The sequence below is a fragment of the Procambarus clarkii genome, chromosome 65, assembly GCF_040958095.1.
Source record: "Procambarus clarkii isolate CNS0578487 chromosome 65, FALCON_Pclarkii_2.0, whole genome shotgun sequence".
In the NCBI taxonomy this organism is placed as follows: domain Eukaryota; kingdom Metazoa; phylum Arthropoda; class Malacostraca; order Decapoda; family Cambaridae; genus Procambarus; species Procambarus clarkii.
Window position 1 is genome coordinate 30369692 of NC_091214.1, and position 25084 is coordinate 30394775.

At 51.2% G+C, this 25084-nt stretch overlaps 1 protein-coding gene across 1 annotated transcript in view; it reads right to left on the reverse strand.

Annotated features, from left to right (window-relative positions):
• The window catches only part of LOC123770985 (beta-1,4-glucuronyltransferase 1), a 128329-nt gene that overhangs the window by 77552 nt on the left and 25693 nt on the right, over positions 1 to 25084 (reverse strand). The window contains exon 3 of the mRNA XM_069309670.1: positions 10603 to 10888. Within this exon, the coding sequence (XP_069165771.1) occupies positions 10603 to 10888 (286 nt within the window). The remainder of the gene's footprint in view (positions 1 to 10602; positions 10889 to 25084) is intronic.

Sequence of the window (25084 nt, forward strand, 5' to 3'; positions counted from 1 at the left end):
GGCCGAAGCAAGAGAGAGAGACAGGAGCTAGAGAGAGGCCGGAGCAAGAGAGAGGCAAGAGCTAGAGAGAGAGGCCGGAGCAAGAGAGAGAGGCAGGAGCTAGAGAGAGGCCGGAGCAAGAGAGAGGCAGGAGCTAGAGAGAGGCAGGACCTAGAGAGAGGCAGGATCTAGAGAGAGGCAGGAGCTAGAGAGAGAGGCAGGAGCTAGAGAGAGGCTGGCGCAAGAGAGAGACAGGAGCTAGAGAGAGGCAGGAGCTAGAGAGAGGCAAGAGCTTGAGAGAGGCAGGAGCTAGAGAGAGAGAAGCAGGAGCTAGAGAGAGGCCGGAGCAAGAGAGAGGCAGGAGCTAGAGAGAAAGAAGCAGGAGCTAGAGAGAGGCCGGAGCAAGAGAGAGGCAGGAGCTAGAGAGAGGCAGGAGCTAGAGAGAGGCAAGAGCTTGAGAGAGGCAGGAGCTAGAGAGAGGCCGGAGCTAGAGAGAGAGGTAGGAGCTAGAGAGAGGCCGGAGCAAGAGAGAGGCAGGAGCTAGAGAGAGAGAGGCAGGAGCTAGAGAGAGGCAAGAGCTAGAGAGAGGAAGGAGCTAGAGAGAGGCAGGAGCTAGAGAGAAAGGCAGGAGCTAGAGAGAGGCAGGTGCTAGAGAGAGACACGAGCTAGAGAGAGGCAGGTGCTAGAGAGGGAGGCAGGAGCAACAGAGAGGCAGGAGATAGAGAGAGGCAGGAGCTAGAGAGATAGGCAGGAGCTAGAGAGAGGCAAGAGCTAGAGAGAGGCAGGAGCTAGAGAGAGGCATGAGCTAGTGAGAGAGGCAGGAGCTAGAGAGAGAGAGGCAGGAGCTAGAGAGAGAGAGAGGAAGGAGCTAGAAAGAAGCAAGAGATAGAGATAGAGGCAGGAGCTAGAGAGAACAGGGAGATAGAGGGAGGCAGGAGCTAGAGAGAGACAGGAGCTAGAGAGAGGCAAGAGATAGAGAGAGAGGCAGGAGCTATAGAGAGGCAGGAGCTAGAGAGAGAGGCAGGAGCTAGAGAGAACAGGGAGATAGAGGGAGGCAGGAGCTAGAGAGAGACAGGAGCTAGAGAGAGGCAAGAGATAGAGAGAGAGGCAGGAGCTAGAGAGAGAGGCAGGAGCTAGAGAGAGAGAGGAACTAGAGAGAGGCAGGAGCTAGAGAGAGAGAGAGAGGCAGGAGCTTGAGGGAGAGGCAGGAGTTAGAGAGAGAGAGAGAGGCAGGAGCTTGAGGGAGAGGCAGGAGGTAGAGAGAGAGAGGCAGGAGCTTGAGGGAGAGGCAGGAGCTAGAGAGAGGCAGGAGCTAGAGAGAGAGGCAGGAGCTAGAGAGAGGCAGGAGCTAGAGAGAGAGAGAGAGGCAGGAGCTTGAGGGAGAGGCAGGAGCTAGAGAGAGGCAGGAGCTCGGTAGAGGTTGGAGCTCGGTAGAGGCAGGGGCAAGAAAGAGGCAGGAGATAGTGAGAGGCAGGAGCTCGAGAGAGAGGTAGGAGCTAGAGTTTGGCAGGAGCTAGAGTTTGGCAGGAGCTAGAGAGAGAGAGGCAACAGCTAGACAGAGAGGCATGAGTTAGAGAGAGGCAGGAGCTAGAGAAGGAGTCAAGAGCAAGAGAGAGGCAGGAGCTAGTGAGAGAGGCAGGAGCTAGAGAGAGGCAGGAGATAGAGAGAGGCAGGAGCTAGAGAGAAGCAGGAGATGGGGAGGGAGGCAGGAGCTAGAGAGAGGCAGGAGCTAGAGAGAGAGGCAGGAGCTAGAGAGAGCCAGGAGCTAGAGTGAGACAGTAGCTAGAGAGAGAGGCAGCAGCTAGAGAGAGGCAGGAGCTAGAGAGAGAGGCAGGAGCCAGAGAGAGGCAGGAGCTCGTTAGAGGCAGGAGCTAGAGAGAGGCAGGAGCTAGAGAGAGAGGTAGGAGTTAGAGAGAGGCAGGAGCTAGAGAGAGAGGCAGGAAGTAGAGAGAGGCAGGAGCTAGAGAGAGGCAGAAGCTAGAGAGAGAGGTAGGAGCTAGAGAGAGAGGTAGGAGCTAGAGAGAGGCAGAAGCTAGAGAGAGAGGCAGGAGCTAGAGAGAGGCAGGAGCTAGAGAGAGGCAGGAGCTAGAGAGAGAGGCAGAATCGAGAGAGAGGCAGGATCTAGAGAGAGACAGGAGCTAGAGAGAGAGGCAGGAGCTAGAGAGAGGCAGAAGCTAGAGAGAGGCAGGAGCTAGAGAGAGGCAGGAGCTAGAGAGAGGCAGAAGCTCGGGAGAGGCAGGAGCTAGAGAGAGGCAGGAGCTAGAAAGAGGCAGCATCTAGAGTGAGAGAGGCAGTAGCTAGAGAGAGGTAGGAGCTAGAGAGACAGGAGCTAGAGAGAGGCAGGAGCTAGAGAGAGACGTGAGCTAAAGAGAGGCAGGAGCTAGAGACAATCAGGAGCGCGAGAGGGAAGCAGGAGCTAGAGAGAGAGGCAGGAGCTAGTGAGAGAGGCAGGAGCTAGAGAGAGAGGCAAGAGCAAGAGAGAGGAAGGAGCTAGAGAGAGAGAGAGGCAGGAGAGCCAGAGAGAGGCAGGAGCTAGAGAGAGGGCAGGAGCAGGAGAGAGAGTGCCAGGAGCTAGAGAGAGGCAACAGCTAGAGAGAGGCAGGAGCTTGAGAGAGGCATGAGCTAGAGAGAGGCAGGAGCTAGAGAGAGAGGCAGGAAATAGAGAGAGGCAAGAGCTAGAGAGAGAGGCAGGAGCTAGAGAGAGGCAGGAGCTATAGAGTGGCAAGAGCTAGAGAGAGGCAGGAGCTAGAGAGAGAGGCAGGAGCTAGAGAGAGGAAGGAGCTATAGAGTGGCAAGAGCTAGAGAGAGGCAGGAGCTAGAGAGAGAGGCAGGAGCTAGAGAGAGACTGGCAGGAGCTAGAGAGAGGCAGGAATTAGAGAGAGAGGAAGGAGCTAGAGAGAGGCAGGAGCAAGAGAGAGAGTGGCAGGAGCTAGAGAGAGGCAGGAATTAGAGAGAGAGGCAGGAGCTAGAGAGAGGAAGGAGCTCGTTAGAGGCAGGAGCTAGAGAGAGAGGCAGGAGCTAGAGAGAGAGGCAGGAGCTAGAGAGAGAGGCAGGAGCTAGAGAGAGGCAGGAGCTAGAGAGAGGCAGAAGCTAGAGAGAGAGGCAGGAGCTAGAGAGAGGCAGGAGCTCGGAAGAGGCAGGAGCTAGAGAGAGAGGCAGGAGCTAGAGAGAGGCAGGAGCTAGCGAGTGGCAGTAGCTAGAGAGAAAGGCAGGAGCTAGAGAGAGAGCCAGGAGCTAGAGAGAGGCAGGAGCTAGAGAGAGGCAGGAGCTAGAGAGAGAGGCAGGATCTAGAGAGAGAGGCAGGAGCTAGAGAGAGGAAGAAGCTAGAGAGAGGCAGGAGCTAGAGAGAGGCAGGAGCTAGAGAGAGACAGGAGCTAGAAAGAGGCAGCATATTGAGAGAAGCAGGAGGTAGAGAGAGTTAGGAGCTAGAGAGAGGCAACAGCTAGAGAGAGGCAGGAGCTATAGAGTGGCAAGGGCTAGAGAGAGGCAGGAGCTAGAGAGAGAGGCAGGAGCTAGAGAGAGAGAGGCAGAAGCTAGAGAGAGGCAGGAGTTAAAGAGAGAGAGGAAGGAGCTAGAGAGAGGCAGGAGCCCGTTAGAGGCAGGAGCTAGAGAGAGGCAGGAGCCCGTTAGAGGCAGGAGCTAGAGAGAGAGACAGGAGCTAGATAGAGAGGCAGGAGCTAGTGAGAGGAAGGAGCTAGAGAGGGAGGCAGGAGCTAGAGAGAGGCAGAAGCTAGAGAGAGAGGCAGGAGGTAGAGAGAGACAGAAGCTAGGGAGAGAGGCAGGAACTAGAGAGAGGCAGGAGCTAGAGAGAGAGGCAGGAGATGGAGAGAGTCAGGAGCTAGAGAGAGGCAGGAGCTAGCGAGTGGCAGGAACTAGAGAGAGAGGCAGGAGCTAGAGAGAGGCCGGAGCAAGAGAGAGGCAGGAGCAAGAGAGAGAGGCCGGAGCTAGAGAGAGGCAGGAGCTAGAGAGAGAGGCCGGAGCAAGAGAGAGAGGCAAGAGCTAGAGAGAGGCCGGAGCAAGAGGGAGCCAGGAGCTAGAGAGAGAGGCAGGAGCTAGAGAGAGAGGCAGGAGCTAGAGAGAGGCCGGAGCAAGAGAGAGCCAGGAGCTAGAGAGAGAGGCTGGAGCTAGATAGAGGCAGAAGCTAGAGAGAGGCAGGAGCTAGAGAGAGGCAGGAGCTAGAGAGAGGCAGAAGCTCGGTAGAGGCAGGAGCTAGAGAGAGGCAGGAGCTAGAGAGAGACAGGAGCTAGAGAGAGGCAGAAGCTGGGGAGAGGCAGGAGCTAGAGAGAGGCAGGAGCTAGAATGAGGCAGGAGCTAGAGAAAGAGGCAGGACCTAGAAAGAGGCAGGAGCTGGAGAGAGGCAGGAGCTAGAGAGAGGCATGAGCTAGAAAGAGGTAGGAGCTAGAGAGAGGCAGGAGCTAGAGAGAGGCAGGAGCTAGAGAGAGGCAGGAGCTAGAGAGAGGCCGGAGCAAGAGAGAGCCAGGAGCTAGAGAGAGAGGCAGGAGCTAGAGAGAGGCAGAAGCTAGAGAGAGGCAGGAGCTAGAGAGAGGCAGGAGCTAGAGAGAGGCAGAAGCTCGGTAGAGGCAGGAGCTAGAGAGAGGCAGGAGCTAGAGAGAGGCAGGAGCTAGAGAGAGGCAGGAGCTAGAGAGAGGCAGAAGCAGGGGAGAGGCAGGAGCTAGAGAGAGGCAGGAGCTAGAATGAGGCAGGAGCTAGAGAAAGAGGCAGGACCTAGAAAGAGGCAGGAGCTTGAGAGAGGCAGGAGCTAGAGAGAGGAATGAGCTAGAAAGAGGTAGGAGCTAGAGAGAGGCAGGAGCTAGAGAGAGGCAGGAGCTAGAGAGAGGCAGGAGCTAGAGAGAGGCAGGAGCTAGAGAGAGGCAGGAGCTAGAGAGACGCATTAACTAGAGAGAAAGGCAGGAGCTAGAGAGATGCAGGAGCTAGAGAGAGGCAGGAGCTAGAGAGAGGCAGGAGCTAGTGAGAGGCAGGATCTAGAGAGAGGCAGGAGCTAGAGAGAGGCAGAAGCTAGAGAGAGAGGCAGGAGCTAGAGAGAGGCAGAAGCTCGGGAGAGGCAGGAGTTAGAGAGCGGCCGGAGCTAGAAAGAGGCAGGAGCTAGAGAAAGAGGCAGGAGCTAGAGAGAGGCAAGAGCTTGAGAGAGGCAGGAGCTAGAGAAAGGCATGAGCTAGAAAGAGGTAGGAACTAGAGATACGCAGGAGCTAGAGAGAGGCATTAACTAGAGAGAGAGGTAGGAGCTAGAGAGAGGCAGGAGCTAGAGAGAGGCAGGAGCTAGAGAGATAGGCAGGAGCTAGTGAGAGGCAGGAGCTAGAGAGAGACAGGAGCTAGAGAAAGAGCGCCTGACAGCTGGGTGGACAGCGCTTTGAATTCGAAGTTCTGAGGTTCCGGGTTCGATCCCCGGTGGAGGTGGAGACAAATGGGCAAAATGTTTCTTGCAACCTGATGCCTCTGTAACATAGCAGTAAATAGGTACCTGAGAGTTAGACAGCTTCTACTGGCTGCTTCATGGGATGGTGTAACAAAAAGGAGGCCTGCACGAGAACACTAAGCCCCGAAATCATCTCAAAGTAACCTCAAGATATCTACAATGTGGCAGAGTCAAACGGGGGTGCACATGGCTATAGGAGTAGATACGGTGACCAGAAAGAGATTACAGATATCCTCACAACCAACGCAACCAAAAAGAAAAGCTCAAGAAGCAACTTGAGGAAATTCAGCAGGTGTTGTAGTCGTACAGATACAGCCACACTGGACCTTTGAGGAGGTGTCTGAGGACTCTGCTTCAGCAGGAGCACTTACTAGGAACAGCAACATTTGGGGGCATGACGAGAGCCTTGGGAAGAATATTACAAATGCAGTGAAACTTGCCTGAAGGTAATAGCTGCCACTGTCACGAGGAGCGAGAGCCAGAATTATAATACTTGGGCATTACAATAACAGAGAGGACAATTATTAGGAGAAAGCGCCAAGCCATTTACGACTATATAGCACTGGGAATACGGTATGGGGACTGAGAGGAGGAATGGTGCCCAACCACTTAGACAGTCGGGGATTGAACGCCCAGAGAAATAGACTGGAAAAGTAAAGACCTCCATGGAGGTGATGAGACATGGAGGGTGTGACGATAATCTCTTTCAAGAGAGATTGAGCCTGCTCTTCCCTACACATTTACGTCATTCAAGTACATGATACTATATTGAAGATACGTCCACCAGTATCGCCAAACGTTTTGCCCAGGAAGCAAAGCGTACCATGCACAACCAGACACACCGGCTTCCACCCGCCGTAAACCAGCAAACTACTCATTCTTCGCCTGCCTGTTGCTGATTGGCTGGTGTGTCGCCGCACCTGCACTCACGCCACTTCATGAGTCGACGTCTGGGTCAGCAGCACGCCGTCTCCTCAGAATATCTCTGTGCTCCTTGGAGTTGACATCTCTCTATAGTAGACTAAAGCTCTGGCTGTCGTGTACTAAGGGAGGTGGCAGCTTGAAGCCAGTATTCTCAGCACCTCACCTGATTTATTTAACTTGCACTTACTTGTCTTAGAGTAAATTTTCACTGACCTTAATTATTCATGTTGTTTTGTTTGTTGACTCGTTTTGAATTTTACGAGATTGTCTTTATTCATATCTTGTTTTCTAGAGTAATTAACATTTCATTGTTTATACTTTGTGTTTTGAGTGTCTTCCCATTACCTTACCACAGACAAAAGGACAATCTTCTCTTTTTTTTGTTATGTGACGAGGCCCTGCCCCCAGCTTTTGAAACAGCCGAACACCAACGCTTTACCGTCACAAGGGCAAAACTGGTAGATACAGCAGATAAGCACTTCTTGAAACCACATTTTACAGACCCAACAAGAGTACAGGGAGATGACCCACCAGCAACACTACACTTGGTGTTTACCCAAAACGAGGCTGATGAGGAGAAGAGAGAGTATGAGATGACCCGAGGGGCAGGTGATCACTGCATTATCATGTCTCTGTACATAAAGGAGCTAAAGGAATTGGATAGACCAAGAAACACGCTAAGGAATGAGACACTACAGTAAAGAGGAATTTTCTGAGTGAAGTCCAGTGAGAGAGGGAACTGGAAGGGAAGATAACAAGTTATATGATGGAAGTTATTGCTCAGAAATGTACAGCTACAACGGAGCTGTACATCCCACTCAAAAAGGAGGTGAATGAAAAAGGCAAAGTAAACCCTGGTTTAACAAGCATTGCAGAGAAGCACAGGAGATGAACGGAAGAGCATGGAAACAGTACAGAGAGCTTGGGTCAAAGAAAAATAGAGACGCACTATAGAGCGTCAGAAAAGAGTACACGAGAGTCAGGAAGGAAGCTGAGAGGCAATTGGAAAACGACATAGCAGCAAAGCAAAGTACTTTTATAGCCATATAAAGAGAAAAACAAGTCGGAGACCATGTGACAAGGCTAAAGAGACGAGGGGGAAGTCTTATGGAAAACAGAAAAGAAGTGTGTGTGTGTTGTCCAGGTCTTTACAATGGAACCAATGAGGAGACCAGAGTTGAGTGATGAAAAGCCAGAGGAAATACTGAATGACATAGTAGTCACTGTGGCAGTGGTTAAAAAACACCTAAAGGAATTAAATGTAACAAAATCAATTGGGTAAGACTTAATATTACCATGGCTACTGAAGGAGCCTGCAGAGGTAGTATGTCACCCACTAACTGAAGTTTTTAGTAAAACACTTGAAATAGGAATTCCTCCAGAATTAGGGAAAAAGGCAAATGTAGTCCCAATATTGAAGAAAGGGGATGGACAGGAGGCAAGATTCCAATTGTCCCACTGTCTCTCAACTTAAAGATGCTGTCCTTGTCTTCTTTGTCTATTCCCCTCAGTCTCTTATATGTTGTTATCATATCTACTAAGATATGATAATATGATAAAGTTGATACGTAGATACTAGATACGTTGTTCTAGTGAGAAGAGTGGAGCACGAGTGAGGATAAGCTGTGTAACAGAAGGGCACCATGGATAGAGAAATGAAAAGTTATGCCTGACACACATGATAGAATTCTGTGACAAGGTTTCTAGAATACGACAGGAAAAAGAAGGCTGGGTAGACTGCATTTTCCTGGATTGTCAAAATGCATTTGATACTGTTTCTCATAAAAGGCTCGTGTACTAGATGGAAAAGCAAGCTGGGATAATTGGCAAAACACTGAACTAGGAAAGGGAATATCTAAAAGACAGAAGACAGTCACAGTCATAGGTGAGGCCTCCAACTGGAGAAATGTTAACAAGTGGGGTTTCCCCGAGGATCGGCCCTGGGACCACTACTGTTCCTAAGTTATGCTAATAATTTACCCGAGGGAGTGAGCTCGTACATGTCAGCGTTTGCCGATGATGCCTAAATAATGAATGTAAAAACAGAGGAGGACTGCGGAAGGTTACATAATAACCTTAACAAACTACAGGAGTGGTCAAACAAATGGTTGCTGGAGTTTAATCCTAATAAGTGTAGGGTAATGAAGATGGGGGAAGGGAGAAAGAAGACTAGAAGGTGTCTACACCATTCATGAAGGCAACTGCAGGAATCTGAGAGAGAAAGAGATTTGGGAGGGGGATATAACTCCATCACTAACACCAGAGGCACACACACAGGCACGGTGACATCAGCAGCATATGGGATGCTGGCAGACATTAGAAAACCGTTTAGAAACCTAAATCTGGACGCGTTCTAGGCTATCTAGACAGCTTTTGTTAGACCAGAACTGGAATATACAGCACCTGCTTGGTATCCATACCTTGTGAAACAAAACTAACCGAAAAGTGCAAAGGTTAGCAACTAGATTAGTGCCAGAGCTTCAGAAAGTTACGTTATGAGGATAGGCTGAAGGAACTGTATCTCACAACCTTGAAGGACAGAAAAAATAGAGGAGATATGATAACAACGTACAAGATATTGATGGGAATAGACAAGGTGGACAAGGACAGCATCTTTAAGTTGTGGGATAGTAGGGCAAGAGGACACAAGTGGAAGCTGGAATCTCAAATGAGTCGAAGAAGTGTAAGGAAACACTCGTACCCTGCACGGATGTTCAACAAGTGGAATGCACCAAGGGAAGAAGTTGTGGAAGCCACCTCCTTTCACAACTTTACGGAAATGTGATCCAAAGATAGTGATTGTTAGAATAGTGAAACTTTAACCCCCACGGGTATAACAAGGCTGGTAGGCGGAGCATAGAGAGCTAGACCCCCCTTGCTAGTAGTCATTAATAGGTCAGTACAATGAGGCCTAGTGTGAGATAAAGCCACGCTAGAGTGAAGTGTGAGGTACAGACCTGCCAGCGGGAGGTGAGGCACAGTGTGAGGTACAGACCTGCCAGCGGGAGGTGAGGCACAGTGTGAGGTACAGACCTGCCAGCGGGAGGTGAGGCAGTGTGAGGTACAGACCTGCCAGCGGGAGGTGAGGCACAGTGTGAGGTACAGACCTGCCAGCGGGAGGTGAGACACAGTGTGAGGTACAGACCTGCCAGCGGGAGGTGAGGCAGTGTGAGGTACAGACCTGCCAGTGGGAGGTGAGGTACAGTGTGAGGTACAGACCTGCCAGTGGGAGGTGAGGCACAGTGTGAGGTACAGACCTGCCAGCGGGAGGTGAGGCAGTGTGAGGTACAGACCTGCCAGTGGGAGGTGAGGTACAGTGTGAGGTACAGACCTGCCAGTGGGAGGTGAGGCACAGTGTGAGGTACAGACCTGCCAGCGAGAGGTGAGGTACAGACCTGCCAGCGAGAGTTGAGGCACAGTGTGAGGTACAGACCTGCCAGCGAGAGGTGAGGCACAGTGTGAGGTACAGACCTGCCAGCGGGAGGTGAGGTACAGACCTGCCAGTGGGAGGTGAGGCCCAGTGTGAGGTACAGACCTGCCAGCGAGAGGTGAGGCACAGTGTGAGGTACAGACCTGCCAGTGGGAGGTGAGGCACAGTGTGAGGTACAGACCTGCCAGCGGGAGGTGAGGTACAGACCTGCCAGTGGGAGGTGAGGCACAGTGTGAGGTACAGACCTGCCAGCGAGAGGTGAGGCACAGTGTGAGGTACAGACCTGCCAGCGGGAGGTGAGGTACAGACCTGCCAGTGGGAGGTGAGGCACAGTGTGAGGTACAGACCTGCCAGCGGGAGGTGAGGCACAGTGTGAGGTACAGACCTGCCAGCGGGAGGTGAGGCACAGTGTGAGGTACAGACCTGCCAGTGGGAGGTGAGGCACAGTGTGAGATACAGACCTGCCAGTGGGAGGTGAGGCAGTGTGAGGTACAGACCTGCCAGTGGGAGGTGAGGCAGTGTGAGGTACAGACCTGCCAGCGGGAGGTGAGGCACAGTGTGAGGTACAGACCTGCCAGCGGGAGGTGAGGCACAGTGTGAGGTACAGACCTGCCAGCGAGAGGTGAGGCACAGTGTGAGGTACAGACCTGCCAGTGGGAGGTGAGGCACAGTGTGAGGTACAGACCTGTCAGCGAGAGGTGAGGCACAGTGTGAGGTACAGACCTGCCAGTGGGAGGTGAGGCAGTGTGAGGTACAGACCTGCCAGCGGGAGGTGAGGCACAGTGTGAGGTACAGACCTGCCAGCGAGAGGTGAGACACAGTGTGAGGTACAGACCTGCCAGCGAGAGGTGAGGGGCTCCAGGTTGTGAAGGAAGGTGTAGTCAGCGTGGGTAGTGTAGGTGATGGACTGGTTACAGGGGAAGGTGCGGAGGGCGGGGATGTAGTTCTCCAGGACCCAGTACTCTCCCCGCTGGTACACGGACGGCTTCAACCCTCCACTCACGCACTCACTGGCATCCCCGTACATCTTCCGCATCACTGAGTCATTGGCTTCCTCCTCCTCTTCTTCTTCCTCTTTAACCCATTCACATACAACTTCTTCTAGTGACACATTCATTTGCCTTCAAAGTTGACAGAAATGATAAAAACAGATTTGAGGTAGCAATAGATTTAAGTGAATCTATATAAATAAAAATGTATATGTTCGTTTGTTCAAAATCGCTAATCTCCGAAAGTTCTTCACCGAGTACTTTGAAATTTTCACACAATGTTCCATTTGCATCCGAGCGGGTGTTTATATATATACTATATAGATGTGACGTCTGTGATGGGAAAAAACATGTTTATTTTTAAAAACTGTAAAAACATGTGTTTTTCATGTAAGGGATATCTTCAAAACCTCTTTACCGAATGCTTCGAAATTTTGACACAACGTTGCATTCGAATAGGCGCGTTTTTATATACCTACTATATACATGCCTCACCTGTGACAGGATTTTTTTTAAGAACTGCGCCATCTGTTGGACGTAATAGCAACACACGCTGTAATCTGTGAAAGTTCTTCACCGATTGCTTTGAAATTTTGACACATCATTCCATTCGAATATGCGCGTGTTTTTATATACCTACAATATAGATGCCACACCTGTGACAGGTAAAAACATTTTTTTTTTTTTTAAGAAACAACGCCATATGTTGCACATAAAAGCAACACATGCTATATTAAGTATGTTACGATTCCATTTCAAGGTTTCCGATTGCATTAACAAATTGAATTTTCATAGATTTTGATTTATTTTAATTTTGATTTAATTATTTTGTGTGACATTGTGTTGGAATTTAACTGTGTTTTTTACCATACCCATCATTTCGTAAGTATACGTATAGATGCCACTCCTGTGACAGGTAAAAATTTTTTTTTTAAGAAACAGCGCCATCTGTTGCAAGCAAGAGCAACACAAACTTTAATAAATATGTTACGATTCCATTTCAATGTTTCCGATTACATTGACAAATTGAATTTTCATAGATTTCAATTTATTTAAATTTTAATTTAATTGTTTTGTGTGACATTGCATTGGATTTGAGCTGTGTTGTTTACCATACCGTTCATTTCGGGAGTATAGTTTATTTTTTATTTTTCATTGCTTTTCATTTTGTTTTTTAACTGTTCTACTTATTTTTCAGTGATGGGAACATCAGATCGTTTGATGTTCCCATTTTTCTGATGGGAATATAAGATCATTTGGGAATGCATCAGACGAAGGAGTGGGGAATGGTGGGGAAGATGAGGGGATGAGAGTGGGGAATGGTGGGGAGGACAAGGGACAAAAGTGGGGGAAGATGGGGAAGACGAGGGGACAGGGATGGGATGATGGCGGTGAGGACGAAGGGAGGGGAGAGTGGGGGATGTTGGGAATGAGGGGACGGGGGAGTGGAGGATGGTGTGGAGGACTAGGGAACAGGGAAGTGGGGGATGGTTTGGAGGACGAGAGGACGGGAAAGGGGGATAATTATGGAGAGAACAGGGGAGTGTAGTATGGAGACGGGGACGAGGGGACAGGGAAATGGAGAATGGTGAGGACAGGGGGATAGTGGAATGGGGGATGGTAGGGAGGACGAGGGGACTGGAGAGGGGGGAATGGTTGGGAGAACAAGGGGACGGGGGAGTGGGGAATGGTGGAGACAATGAGGGGACGGGGGAGTGGGGAATGGTGGAGACAATGAGGGGACGGGGGAGTGGGGAATGGTGGAGACAATGAGGGGACGGGGGAGTGGGGTATGGTGGGGAGAATGAGGGGACGGGGGAGTGGGGTATGGTGGGGAGAATGAGGGGACGGGGGAGTGGGGGATGGTGGGGAGAATGAGGGGACGGGGGAGTGGGGGATGGTGGGGAGGACGAGGGTGATGGGGGAGGGGGGGGGAAGGAGGTTAGGACAGGGGGGGGGGAGAGGAGAGGGGTTGCTGTGGCTCTGCAATGCATGCACATTGCTGAGCCATAGCGTGGCTGGGTACAGCTAGTATTTTAACATATTCTGAAAGTTTAAGTTGATGTAGCGTCTCGTAGCTTCGTGTTCAGAAGGCCCCACAACCTGTCCCAGACCAAACTGAGATTCTAAGGACAATATTGCATTAGAAAACGCCACAATTTATCTTGAAGTTTCCACTGCAGACATTGTGTAGGGCTATCTATACCTATAAGAGAGAAAGTCTGTGTGGTTCTTTTACTGTTTGTCTCTACAATGATGAAGGCCAGACTCCTGGGCCCTCGCTCATTTTTTCAGGATGAATGGTCTGGGGTGCTGGTCGGACATAGGCTAGTTGCGGTCGCAGTAAATTAAGATAGAACAACTTGCCAGGGTCACATATTAACTCCAGAACTGATTTTGGTACTGCCTGCCAGCTACGTCTGGCATATATTAAAACAAATTGTCTGATAGTAATATAAAAATTATACAGAGATTTTGGAAAAATTTAAAACTTTCTGATCATACATTGCCCACAGCAGCATAGAGCAAACGGTTCTCTGACAGTTTCAATGGCTTTCTTAAAGCCAATGGGAACTATTACAAATATTTTACTTTTTCTGAGGAGGAAGAGAGAGAGGAGTTGACATGGGTAAGAGAGGGAGAGAGAGAGGGAGAGAGAGAGAGAGAGAGAGAGAGAGAGAGAGAGAGAGAGAGAGAGAGAGAGAGAGAGAGAGAGAGAGAGAGAGAGACGAGTTGACATGGGTGAGAGAGGGAGACAGAGAGGAGTTGACATGGGTGGTTACCTTGAGATGATTTCGGGGCTTAGCGACCCCGCGGCCCGGTCGTCGACCAAGCTTCCTCGTTGCTGGACTGGTCAACCAGGCTGTTGGACGCGGCTGCTCGCAGCCTGACGGATGAGTCAGCCTGGTTAATCAGGTATCCTTTAGAGGTGTTTGTCAAGTTTTCTCTTGAACACTGTGAGGGGGTCAGCCAGTTATGCCCTTTATGGGTAGTTGAAGCATGTTGAACAGTTCTCTCTCAGAGTACCTACTGCACCTCGGCTCTTCAACGGGGGTATTCTGCACATCCTGCCATTTCTTCTGGTCTCGTGAGATGTTATTTCTGTGTGCAGGTTTCAGACCAGCCCCTCTACTATTTTCCGCGTGTAAATTATTATGTATCTCTCCCACCTGTGCTCAAGAGAATACAGATTTAGGCTCTTTATTCGGTCCCAAAAGTTTAGATGTTTTACTGAGTGGATTCTAGCAGTAAAAGATCTCTGCACGCAGTTTCTCCAGCTTTGAAAGGGGCTGTCATTGTGCAGCAGTATTCCGCTCTTGAGAGCAATAGCGTCTTGAAAAGTATCATCATCGGTATAGTATCTCTAGTGTGAAAGGTTCTTGTTATCCAACCTGTCATTTTTCTTGCAGTTGTGACGGCTACTTTATTGTGTTCTTTAAAAGTAAGGTCTTCCGAAATGAGTACACCCAAATCCTTTACATTGCCTTTTCGTTCTATGTTATGATATGACTGCGTTTTTGTACATGATTTCCGTTTTTATATTTTAATTTTTTCCGTAGCGCATGAGCTGGAACTTATCTTTGTTATACACCATATTATATTCTGTAGCCCATAGAAAGACCTGATATACATCTGATTCGAGGTTTCCCATGTATATATGTTGACTACTCTCATAAAAATCCTAGTGTCATCTGCAAAGGATGATACAGTACTATAGATTGTGTCCTTGTCTATATCCGATTAGAGAATGAGGAAAAGTACTGGAGCAAGCACAGTACCCTGGGGGACTGAGCTCTTCACGGTTGATGGACCGGATTTTATTTTGTTGACTATTACACATTGGGTTCTGTTAGTAAGGAAATTGTAGATCCATCTGCCTATTTTTCCGGTAATTCCTTTTGAACGCCTTTTATGTGCAATGATTACATTGCACATGATTACATTAGTCGAAGGCTTTTGCGAAATCTCGGTAAATTACATCAGCATTTTGTTTGTCTTCTATAGCACCTAATGCCATGTCATAGTGGTCCAGCAACTGTGATAGGCAAGAGCGTCCTGTTCTGAAGCCATGTGACTCCGTAAATGAGGAAATAAGGCAAAGGCAAAAAATTACAGACCGATAGCATTACATCACACATCATAAAAATCTTTGAGAGTACAAGATAAAAAAAATACATGGAATCTGAAACCATGTTGTCCGGGGTTATGGAGATGCTGTGATTCCATGTATTTTTTTATCTTGCACTCTCAAAGATTTTTATGATGTGTGATGTAGTGCTATCGGTCTGTAATTTTTTGCCTTTGCCTTATTTCCTCCTTTACGGAGTGGTGCTATCACTGCTGCTTTTAGTATGTCAGCGATAGTGCCAGTATCTAGGCTGTGTCTCCAAAAAATGCGAAGGGCCTGCGATAGTGTTTTTTTTTCTTCATGAATAGAAAGTTCCAAGAGTCAGGGCCTGTTGCAGAGTGCATAGGCATACTGTCTATGGCTTCTTCAAAATCTAGTGGGGATAGGGCGACGTCTGATATATGATTTGATGTTGGTATCATATCCATTAAAAATTCATTTGGGTTATCAATCTTCAGTGTGTTTAGTAGTTAGCTGAAAACAGAGTCGTACTGCTTCCTCAGTATTTCGCTCATTTCTTTGTTGTCATCAGTGAAAGTTCCATCTCCCTTTCGCAGGGGCTCGATACTAGATGTGGTTTTTGAACTTGATTTTGCATAGGAGAAAAAATATTTCGGATTTCTCTCAATTTCACTAATGGCCTTTTGCTCTCTTTGCCTCTCCTGGGCTTTCTATGATTCTTGTAGCTTTAGTTCAATTGTTTCTATTTCTCTACCTAACCTTCTTCGCCGTTCTTGAGATAGGGTGCGACTCTCAAGTTGGTTCGCGATTCGTTTTCTTCGCCTATATAGGGAACGACGTTCCCGTTCCAATCTGCATCTATTCCTTTTTTCCTTAGGGGTATGCGGTTTGAGCATATTTCTTGTGCTACTGAGCTTATTTTTCCCAGGCACTGGTTCAGGTTATCATTTTCTAGCTGTTCTTTTCAGCTTATTTCTGTGAAGGTTTATTTGCTCCCAATATATCTGTTTATTATTGAAGTTGAATTTGCTGAAATCTTCTCCACCAGGAATCGTGACTGGTTCTTAAGGTCTATTCCCCATTCTTATCAGAACTTCAATTAGGTTGTGATCTGAGTAACAGGTATTTGTAATCATCCCACCCTATATCCTGTGTTTCCTGTCACATCTGAAAAGATTGTACTCCGAAATCCAAATTTCACCATCATGGTAGTCCTTGGTGTGTGTTTCCATTAGGGCTGCAAACACTGCATTTGCCTCATGTAGGAGGCCATCTATGAAGTGCGTGTGAGAGAGAGAGAGAGAGAGAGAGAGAGAGAGAGAGAGAGAGAGAGAGAGAGAGAGAGAGAGAGAGAGAGAGAGAGAGAGAGAAAGAAAGAGAGAGAGACAGAGAAAGACAAAGAGAGAAAGAGAAAGAAAGAGAGAGCGACAGAGAGAGAGAGACAAAGAGAGAGAGAGAGGAGTTGACATTAGTGAGAGAGGGAGAGCTCTATTTTTATCGTTGTAATATTTCAACACATTATGCATGGATATGCAAAAAAGAGCAGAAATAATTGATTAATCTTATTATGGGCGTAAATGTCCCGAGTCTTTAACCATCTTAAGACCCCAGTCCCTCTTTTATTCTCACCACCAGGATCATGGCCCTGACCCTCCACCCACCACCAGGATCATGGCCCTGGCCCTCCACCCACCACTAGGATCATGGCCCTGGCCCTCCACCCACCACCAGGATCATGGCCCTGGTCCTCCACCCACCACCAGGATCATGGCCCTGGCCCTCCACCCACCACCAGGATCATGGCCCTGGTCCACCACCCACCACCAGGATCATGGCCCTGGTCCTCCACCCACCACCAGGATCATGGCCCTGGCCATCCACCTTCCACCAGGATCATGGCCCTAGCTATCCACCTTACACCAGGATCATGGCCCTGGCCATCCACCTTCCACCAGGATCATGGCCCTGGCCATCCACCTTCCACCAGGATCATGGCCCTGGCCATCCACCTTCCACCAGGATCATGGCCCTGGCTATCCACCTTCCACCAGGATCATGGCCCTGGCCATCCACCTTCCACCAGGATCATGGCCCTGGCCCTCCACCTTCCACCAGGATCATGGCCCTGGCCATCCACCTTCCACTAGGATCATGGCCCTGGCCATCCACCTTCCATCAGGATCATGGCCCTGGCCATCCACCTTCCATCAGGATCATGGCCCTGGCCATCCACCTTCCATCAGGATCATGGCCCGGGCCATCCACCTTCCATCAGGATCATGGCCCTGGCCATCCACCAGGATCATGGCCTTGGCCATCCACCTTCCACCAGGATCATGGCCCTGGCCATCCACCTTCCATCAGGATCATGGCCCGGGCCATCCACCTTCCATCAGGATCATGGCCCTGGCCATCCACCAGGATCATGGCCTTGGCCCTCCACCTTCCACCAGGATCATGGCCCTGGCCATCCACCTTCCACTAGGATCATGGCTCTGGCCATCCACCTTCCATCAGGATCATGGCCCTGGCCATCCACCTTCCATCAGGATCATGGCCCTGGCCATCCACCTTCCATCAGGATCATGGCCCTGGCCATCCACCATCCACCAGGATCATGGCCCTGGCCATCCACCTTCCACCAGGATCATGGCCCTGGCCATCCACCTTCCACCAGGATCATGGCCCTGGCCATCCACCTTCCACCAGGATCATGGCCCTGGCCCTCCACCTTCCACCAGGATCATGGCCCTGGCCATCCACCTTCCACTAGGATCATGGCCCTGGCCATCCACCTTCCACTAGGATCATGGCCCTGGCCATCCACCTTCCATCAGGATCATGGCCCTGGCCATCCACCTTCCATCAGGATCGTGGCCCTGGCCATCCACCTTCCATCAGGATCATGGCCCTGGCCATCCACCTTCCACCAGGATCATGGCCCTGGCCATCCACCTTCCACCAGGATCATGGCCCTGGCTATATATCCACCTTCCACCAGGATCATGGCCCTGGCCATCCACCAGGATCATGGCCCTGGCCCTCCACCTTCCACCAGGATCATGGCCCTGGCCATCCACCTTCCATCAGGATCATGGCCCTGGCCATCCACTTTCCACCAGGATCATGGCCCTGGCCATTCACCTTCCATCAGGATCATGGCCCTGGCCATCCACCTTCCATCAGGATCATGGCCCTGGCCATCCACCAGGATCATGGCCTTGGCCATCCACCTTCCACCAGGATCGTGGCCCTGGCCATCCACCTTCCACCAGGATCATGGCCTTGGCCATCCACCTTCCACCAGGATCATGGCCCTGGCCATCCACCTTCCACCAAGATCATGGCCCTGGCCATCCACCTTCCACCAGGATCATGGCCCTGGCCATCCACCTTCCACCAGGATCATGGCCCAGGCCGTCCACCTTCCACCAGGATCATGGCCCTGGCCATCCACCTTCCACCAGGATCATGGCCCTGGCCATCCACCTTCCACCAGGTTCATAGCCCTGGCCATCCACCTTCCACCAGGATCATGGCCCTGGCCCTCCACCTTCCACCAGGATCATGGCCCTGGCCATCCACCTTCCACCAGGATCATGGCCCTGGCCATCCACCTTCCACCAGGATCATGGCCCTGGCCATCCACCTTCCACCAGGATCATAGCCCTGGCCATCCACCTTCCACCAGGATCATGGCCTTGGCCATCCACCTTCCACCAGGATCGTGGCCCTGGCCGTCCACCTTCCATTAGGATCATGGCCCTGGCCATCCACCTTCCACCAGGATCATGGCCCTGGCCATCCACCTTCCAACAGGATCATGGCCCTGGCCATCCACCATCCACCAGGATCATGGCCCTGGCCATCCACCTTCCATCAGGATCATGGCCCTAGCCATCCACCTTCCACCAGGATCATGGCCCTGGCCATCCACCTTCCACCAGGATCATGGCCCTGGCCCTCCACCTTCCACCAGGATGATATGGCCCTGGCCATCCACCTTCCACTAGGATCATGGCCCTGGCCATCCACCTTCTATCAGGATCATGGCCCTGGCCATCCACCTTCCATCAGGATCATGGCCCTGGCCATCCACCTTCCATCAGGATCATGGCCCTGGCCATCCACCATCCACCAGGATCATGGCCCTGGCCATCCACCTTCCACCAGGATCATGGCCCTGGCCATCCACCTTCCATCAGGATCATGGCCCTGGCCATCCACCAGGACCATGGCCTTGGCCATCCACCTTCCACCAGGATCGTGGCCCTGGCCATCCACCTTCCACCAGGATCATGGCCCTGGCCATCCACCTTCCACCAGGATCATGGCCTTGGCCATCCACCTTCCACCAGGATCATGGCCCTGGCCATCCACCTTCCACCAGGATCGTGGCCCTGGCCATCCACCTTCCACCAGGATCATGGCCCTGGCCATCCACCTTCCACCAGGATCATGGCCTTGGCCATCCACCTTCCACCAGGATCGTAGCCCTGGCCGTCCACCTTCCACCAGGATCATGGCCCTGGCCATCCACCTTCCAACAGGATCATGGCCCTGGCCATCCACCATCCACCAGGATCATGGCCCTGGCCATCCACCTTCCACCAGGATCATAGCCCTGGCCATCCACCTTCCACCAGGATCATGGCCCTGGCCATCCACCTTCCATCAGGATCATGGCCCTGGCCATCCACCTTCCATCAGGATCATGGCCCTGGCCATCCACCTTCCACTAGGATCATGGACCTCTCCATCCAACTTCCATCAGGATCATGGCCCTGGCCATCCACCTTCCATCAGGATCATGTCCCTGGCCATCCACCTTCCATCAGGATCATGGCCCTGGCCATCCACCATCCACCAGGATCATGGCCCTGGCCATCCACCTTCCACCAGGATCATGGCCCTGGCCATCCACCTTCCACCAGGATCCTGGCCCTGGCCCTCCACCTTCCACCAGGATCATGGCCCTGGCCATCCACCTTCCACTAGGATCATGGCCCTGGCCATCCACCTTCCACTAGGATCATGGCCCTGGCCATCCACCTTCCATCAGGATCATGGCCCTGACCATCCACCTTCCATCAGGATCATGGCACTGGCCATCCACCTTCCACCAGGATCATGGCCCTGGCCATCCACCATCCACCAGGATCATGGCCCTGGCCATCCACCTTCCACCAGGATCATGACCCTGGCCATCCACCTTCCACCAGGATCATGGCCCTGGCCCTCCACCTTCCACCAGGATCATGGCCCTGGCCATCCACCTTCCACTAGGATCATGGCCCTGGCCATCCACCTTCCATCAGGATCATGGCCCTGGCCATCCACCTTCCATCAGGATCATGGCCCTGGCCATCCACCTTCCACCAGGATCATGGCCCTGGCCATCCACCTTCCACCAGGATCATGGCCCTGGCCATCCACCTTCCATCAGGATCATGGCCCTGGCCATCCACCTTCCATCAGGATCATGGCCCTGGCCATCCACCTTCCATCAGGATCATGGCCCTGGCCATCCACCTTCCATCAGGATCATGGCCCGGGCCATCCACCTTCCATCAGGATCATGGCCCTGGCCATCCACCAGGATCATGGCCTTGGCCATCCACCTTCCACCAGGATCATGACCCTGGCCATCCACCTTCCATCAGGATCATGGCCCTGGCCATCCACCTTCCATCAGGATCATGACCCTGGCCATCCACCTTCCATCAGGATCATGGCCCTGGCCATCCACCAGGATCATGGCCCTGGCCATCCACCTTCCACCAGCATCATGGCCCTGGCCATCCACCTTCCACCAGGATCATGGCCCTGGCCATCCACCTTCCACCAGGATCATGGCCCTGGCCATCCACCTTCCACCAGGATCATGGCCCTGGCCATCCACCTTCCACCAGGATCATGGCCCTGGCCATCCACCTTCCACCAGGATCATGGCCCTGGCCATCCACCTTCCACCAGGATCATGGCCCTGGCCATCCACCTTCCACCTGGATCATGGCCCTGGCCATCCACCTTCCACCAGGATCATGGCCCTGGCCATCCACCTTCCACCAGGATCATGGCCCTGGCCGTCCACCTTCCACCTGGATCATGGCCCTGGCCATCCACCTTCCACCAGGATCATGGCCCTGGCCATCCACCTTCCACCAGGATCATGGCCCTGGCCATCCACCTTCCACCTGGATCATGGCCCTGGCCATCCACCTTCCACCAGGATCATGGCCTTGGCCGTCCACCTTCCACTAGGATCATGGCCCTGGCCATCCACCTTCCACCAGGATCATGGCCCTGGCCGTCCACCTTCCACCTGGATCATGGCCCTGGCCATCCACCTTCCACCAGGATCATGGCCCTGGCCATCCACCTTCCACCAGGATCATGGCCCTGGCCGTCCACCTTCCACTAGGATCATGGCCCTGGCCATCCACCTTCCACCTGGATCATGGCCCTGGCCATCCACCTTCCACCAGGATCATGGCCCTGGCCATCCACCTTCCACCAGGATCATGGCCCTGGCCGTCCACCTTCCACCTGGATCATGGCCCTGGCCATCCACCTTCCACCAGGATCATGGCCCTGGCCATCCACCTTACACCAGGATCATGGCCCTGGCCATCCACCTTCCACCAGGATCATGGCCCTGGCCGTCCACCTTCCACCAGGATCATGGCCCTGGCCGTCCACCTTCCACCAGGATCATGGCCCTGGCCATCCACCTTCCACCAGGATCATGGCCCTGGCCATCCACCTTCCACCAGGATCATGGCCCTGGCCATCCACCCATCGCCAACGGAAATCTATTATATTTTTCTGTACAAGAGAGAAAGAGACAGTCAGGAAGAGGAGAGAGACGGACACACGATTAGAAACAGACAGAGATAGAGACTGACAGTAATAAGCGTGCAGAGAGACTGGGTGACCAGGGCAAGATAGACAGAAAAGCAGAGACAGACGACAACAACAGACAGATCGTCAGAGAAGAGAAGGAGAAGGGGGGAGCCGGGGGTGTCTTTAAGGAGAGGAAAGGAGAAACAGGTGAAGAAAGTTGAGAAGAGATGAACAAATCCACATGGGCCCTGATAAGGGTTCGAACCAATGTCCGAGAAGATCCCAGACGCCCCTTAATTGACTGTGCCACGACATGGTTGAAAGAATATGAACCGAGAGTTCAATTGTCCTCACCTGCAGTCTCTCAGAGACACAAACTATGGTTTCACACAATTCCCCCGTGCACCCGAGCTATTCTACCTCTTCGATTCCCCGAAGCTACCTCTGTTTGGTACTGTTGTTGTTGTTATTGATTTAGGGGTGACGACGATCGTGGGATCTGATGCGCCTCGGTGTACCCGTGAAGGGTTAAACGCGAAGCCCGGAAAGGATGAAACGTCAAGCCTAATTGTGAAACGAGTGACGCCAATCACTGGAAACTAATATGCATCGCGACAAAGATACGCAGACAGGCAGATGATTGGCGAGCCCCAGGAGTCCCCCAGGGTGACAAGCACCGGCCCCGCCCCACACAGAGAACACCGGGGAGCCCCAGGAGTCCCTCAGGGTGACAAGCACCGGCCCCGCCCCACACAGAGAACACCGGGGAGCCCCAGGAGTCCCCCAGGGTGACAAGCACCGGCCCCGCCCCACACAGAGAACACCGGGGAGCCCCAGGAGTCCCTCAGGGTGACAAGCACCGGCCCCGCCCCACACAGAGAACACCGGGGAGCCCCAGGAGTCCCCCAGGGTGACAAGCACCGGCCCCGCCCCACACAGAGAACACCGGGGAGCCCCAGGAGTCCCTCAGGGTGACAAGCACCGGCCCCGCCCCACACAGACAACACCGGGGAGCCCCAGGAGTCCCTCAGGGTGACAAGCACCGGCCCCGCCCCACACAGACAACATCGGGGAGCCCCAGGAGTCCCTCAGGGTGACAAGCACCGGCCCCGTCCCACACAGACAACACTGGGGAGCCCCAGGAGTCCCTCAGGGTGACAAGCACCGGCCCCGCCCCACACAGACAACACCGGGGAGCCCCAGGAGTCCCCCAGGGTGACAAGCACCGGCCCCGCCCCACACAGACAACACCGGGGAGCCCCAGGAGTCCCTCAGGGTGACAAGCAACGGCCCCGCCCCACACAGACAACACCGGGGAGCCCCAGGAGTCCCCCAGGGTGACAAGCACCGGCCCCGCCCCACACAGACAACACCGGGGAGCCCCAGGAGTCCCCCAGGGTGACAAGCACCGGCCCCGCCCCACACAGACAACACTGGGGAGCCCCAGGAGTCCCTCAGGGTGACAAGCACCGGCCCCGTCCCACACAGACAACACTGGGGAGCAAACCCAAAAACTCGGCCCCAGCTAAAACGCAAAAGTCATCCAGTGCCCCCCGGCAGAGCAGAAAGCAGCCGTCCACCACGACTAAGGGCACACCAGGAGCACACCAAGACCCACCAACTCCAGTCACCTCTCGTCCAAGCCGGCGCCGAACACCGTCACCCCGCCGGGAGAACCAGCCAGAACACGTAAAAAAATACCAACAATCACGTGACCCAAGGCGATATGTGCGCCAGGCGTCGTAAAACGGGACCTTGGAATAGGGATGCCAAACGGCAGAATCAAATCTTAATAGCAAAAACAAAACGTGGTAGTGTGAAACTACACATAATTGGTGTAGACATTAAGAGTCTCTATTTTAATGAAACATGTGGGTGTCTTCCCACAAACTGTGAGAGGAATGTGATTAATAACAGACTCCTCAAGTCAGAAACCGGCGGAATCTCGACAACACCACATCAACATCAGTAGTGTTGCTACTGATGTTGATGTGGTGATGACACTACAAGCTCTGGCCCTACAAGAGGGCTAAAGCCTTAGTACTTTAGGTCCGAGCTCTGTACCTGCATCCTAACAAAATAATGGGAGGTTGATGGTAGTAACTAGAGATTGCATCTTTGTGCCACTAAACCCACATTATGCGTTTAGTACTGGCACAATATTGCGGGTACAGTCACAATCATGAGCTTATGACCTTACCTTAGTAAGTAAATTACTTGCAGCTAAAAATAACATACTATGTTAATCAATGTTTGATATAGACTAGTTAGTATGATATAACCAATATATCAAATATTTATCATTATATCAATTGATAAATATTTGTTATATTGCAATTGCTTCAAGATAAATTGAAGTATACATTTGCAATAGATAAATTCACAGCATTAAATAATCTTGTCATTGTTTACAATAATTATATGTGACATGGTACAAGAAAGAAAGGATAGGCTAAAATAATTCGTAACCCTATCAGTGCTCGCTGATTTATCTATATAAATAAAAATGGAAATGTTCGTTTGTTTAAAATCGCTAATCTCCGAAAGTTCTTCACTGATTGCTTTGAAATTTTCACACAATGTTCCATTTGCATTCGGCCAGGTATTTATATACATACTATATAAATGTCACGTCTGTGACGGTTAAAAAAAACATGTATTTTTTTGAAAAACTGTTTTTCATGTGAGGGAAATCATCGAATCCTCTTTACCGATTGCTTTGAAATTTTGACACAACGTTGCATTTGAATAGGTATGTCTTTTTATATACCTACTATATACATGCCATCCCTGTGACAGGTAAAAACATGCGTTTTTGAAAAACAGCGCCATCTGTTGCACATAAGAGCAACATGCACGCTATACTAAATATGTCACGAATTCCATTTCAATGTTTCCGATGGCATTGATAAATTTTATTTTCATAGATTTTGATTTATTTTATTTTTTATTGAATTATTTTGTGTGACATTGTGTTGGAATTGAGCTGTGTTGTTTACCATACCGTTCATTTCATATGTGTAAGTATAGATACCACACCTGTGACAGGTAAAACTATGCTTTTCTTGAAAAACAGCGCCATCTGTTGCATGTAAGAGCAACACACATGCTATACAAAATGTTACAATTTCATTTCAACGTTTCTGATTGCATTGATAAATTGAATTTTCATAGATTTTGATTTATTTTCATTTTGATTTAATTATTTTGAGTGAATTGCGTTCAAATTGAGCTGTGTTGTTTACCATACTGTTCATTTCGTGGGTATAATTTATTTTTTTATTTTTTCATATTTTCATTCCATTTTTTAACTGTTTATCTTATATTTCAGTGATGGGAACATCAGATCACTTGATGTTCCCAATTTCCTGATGAGAACATCAGACCATCTG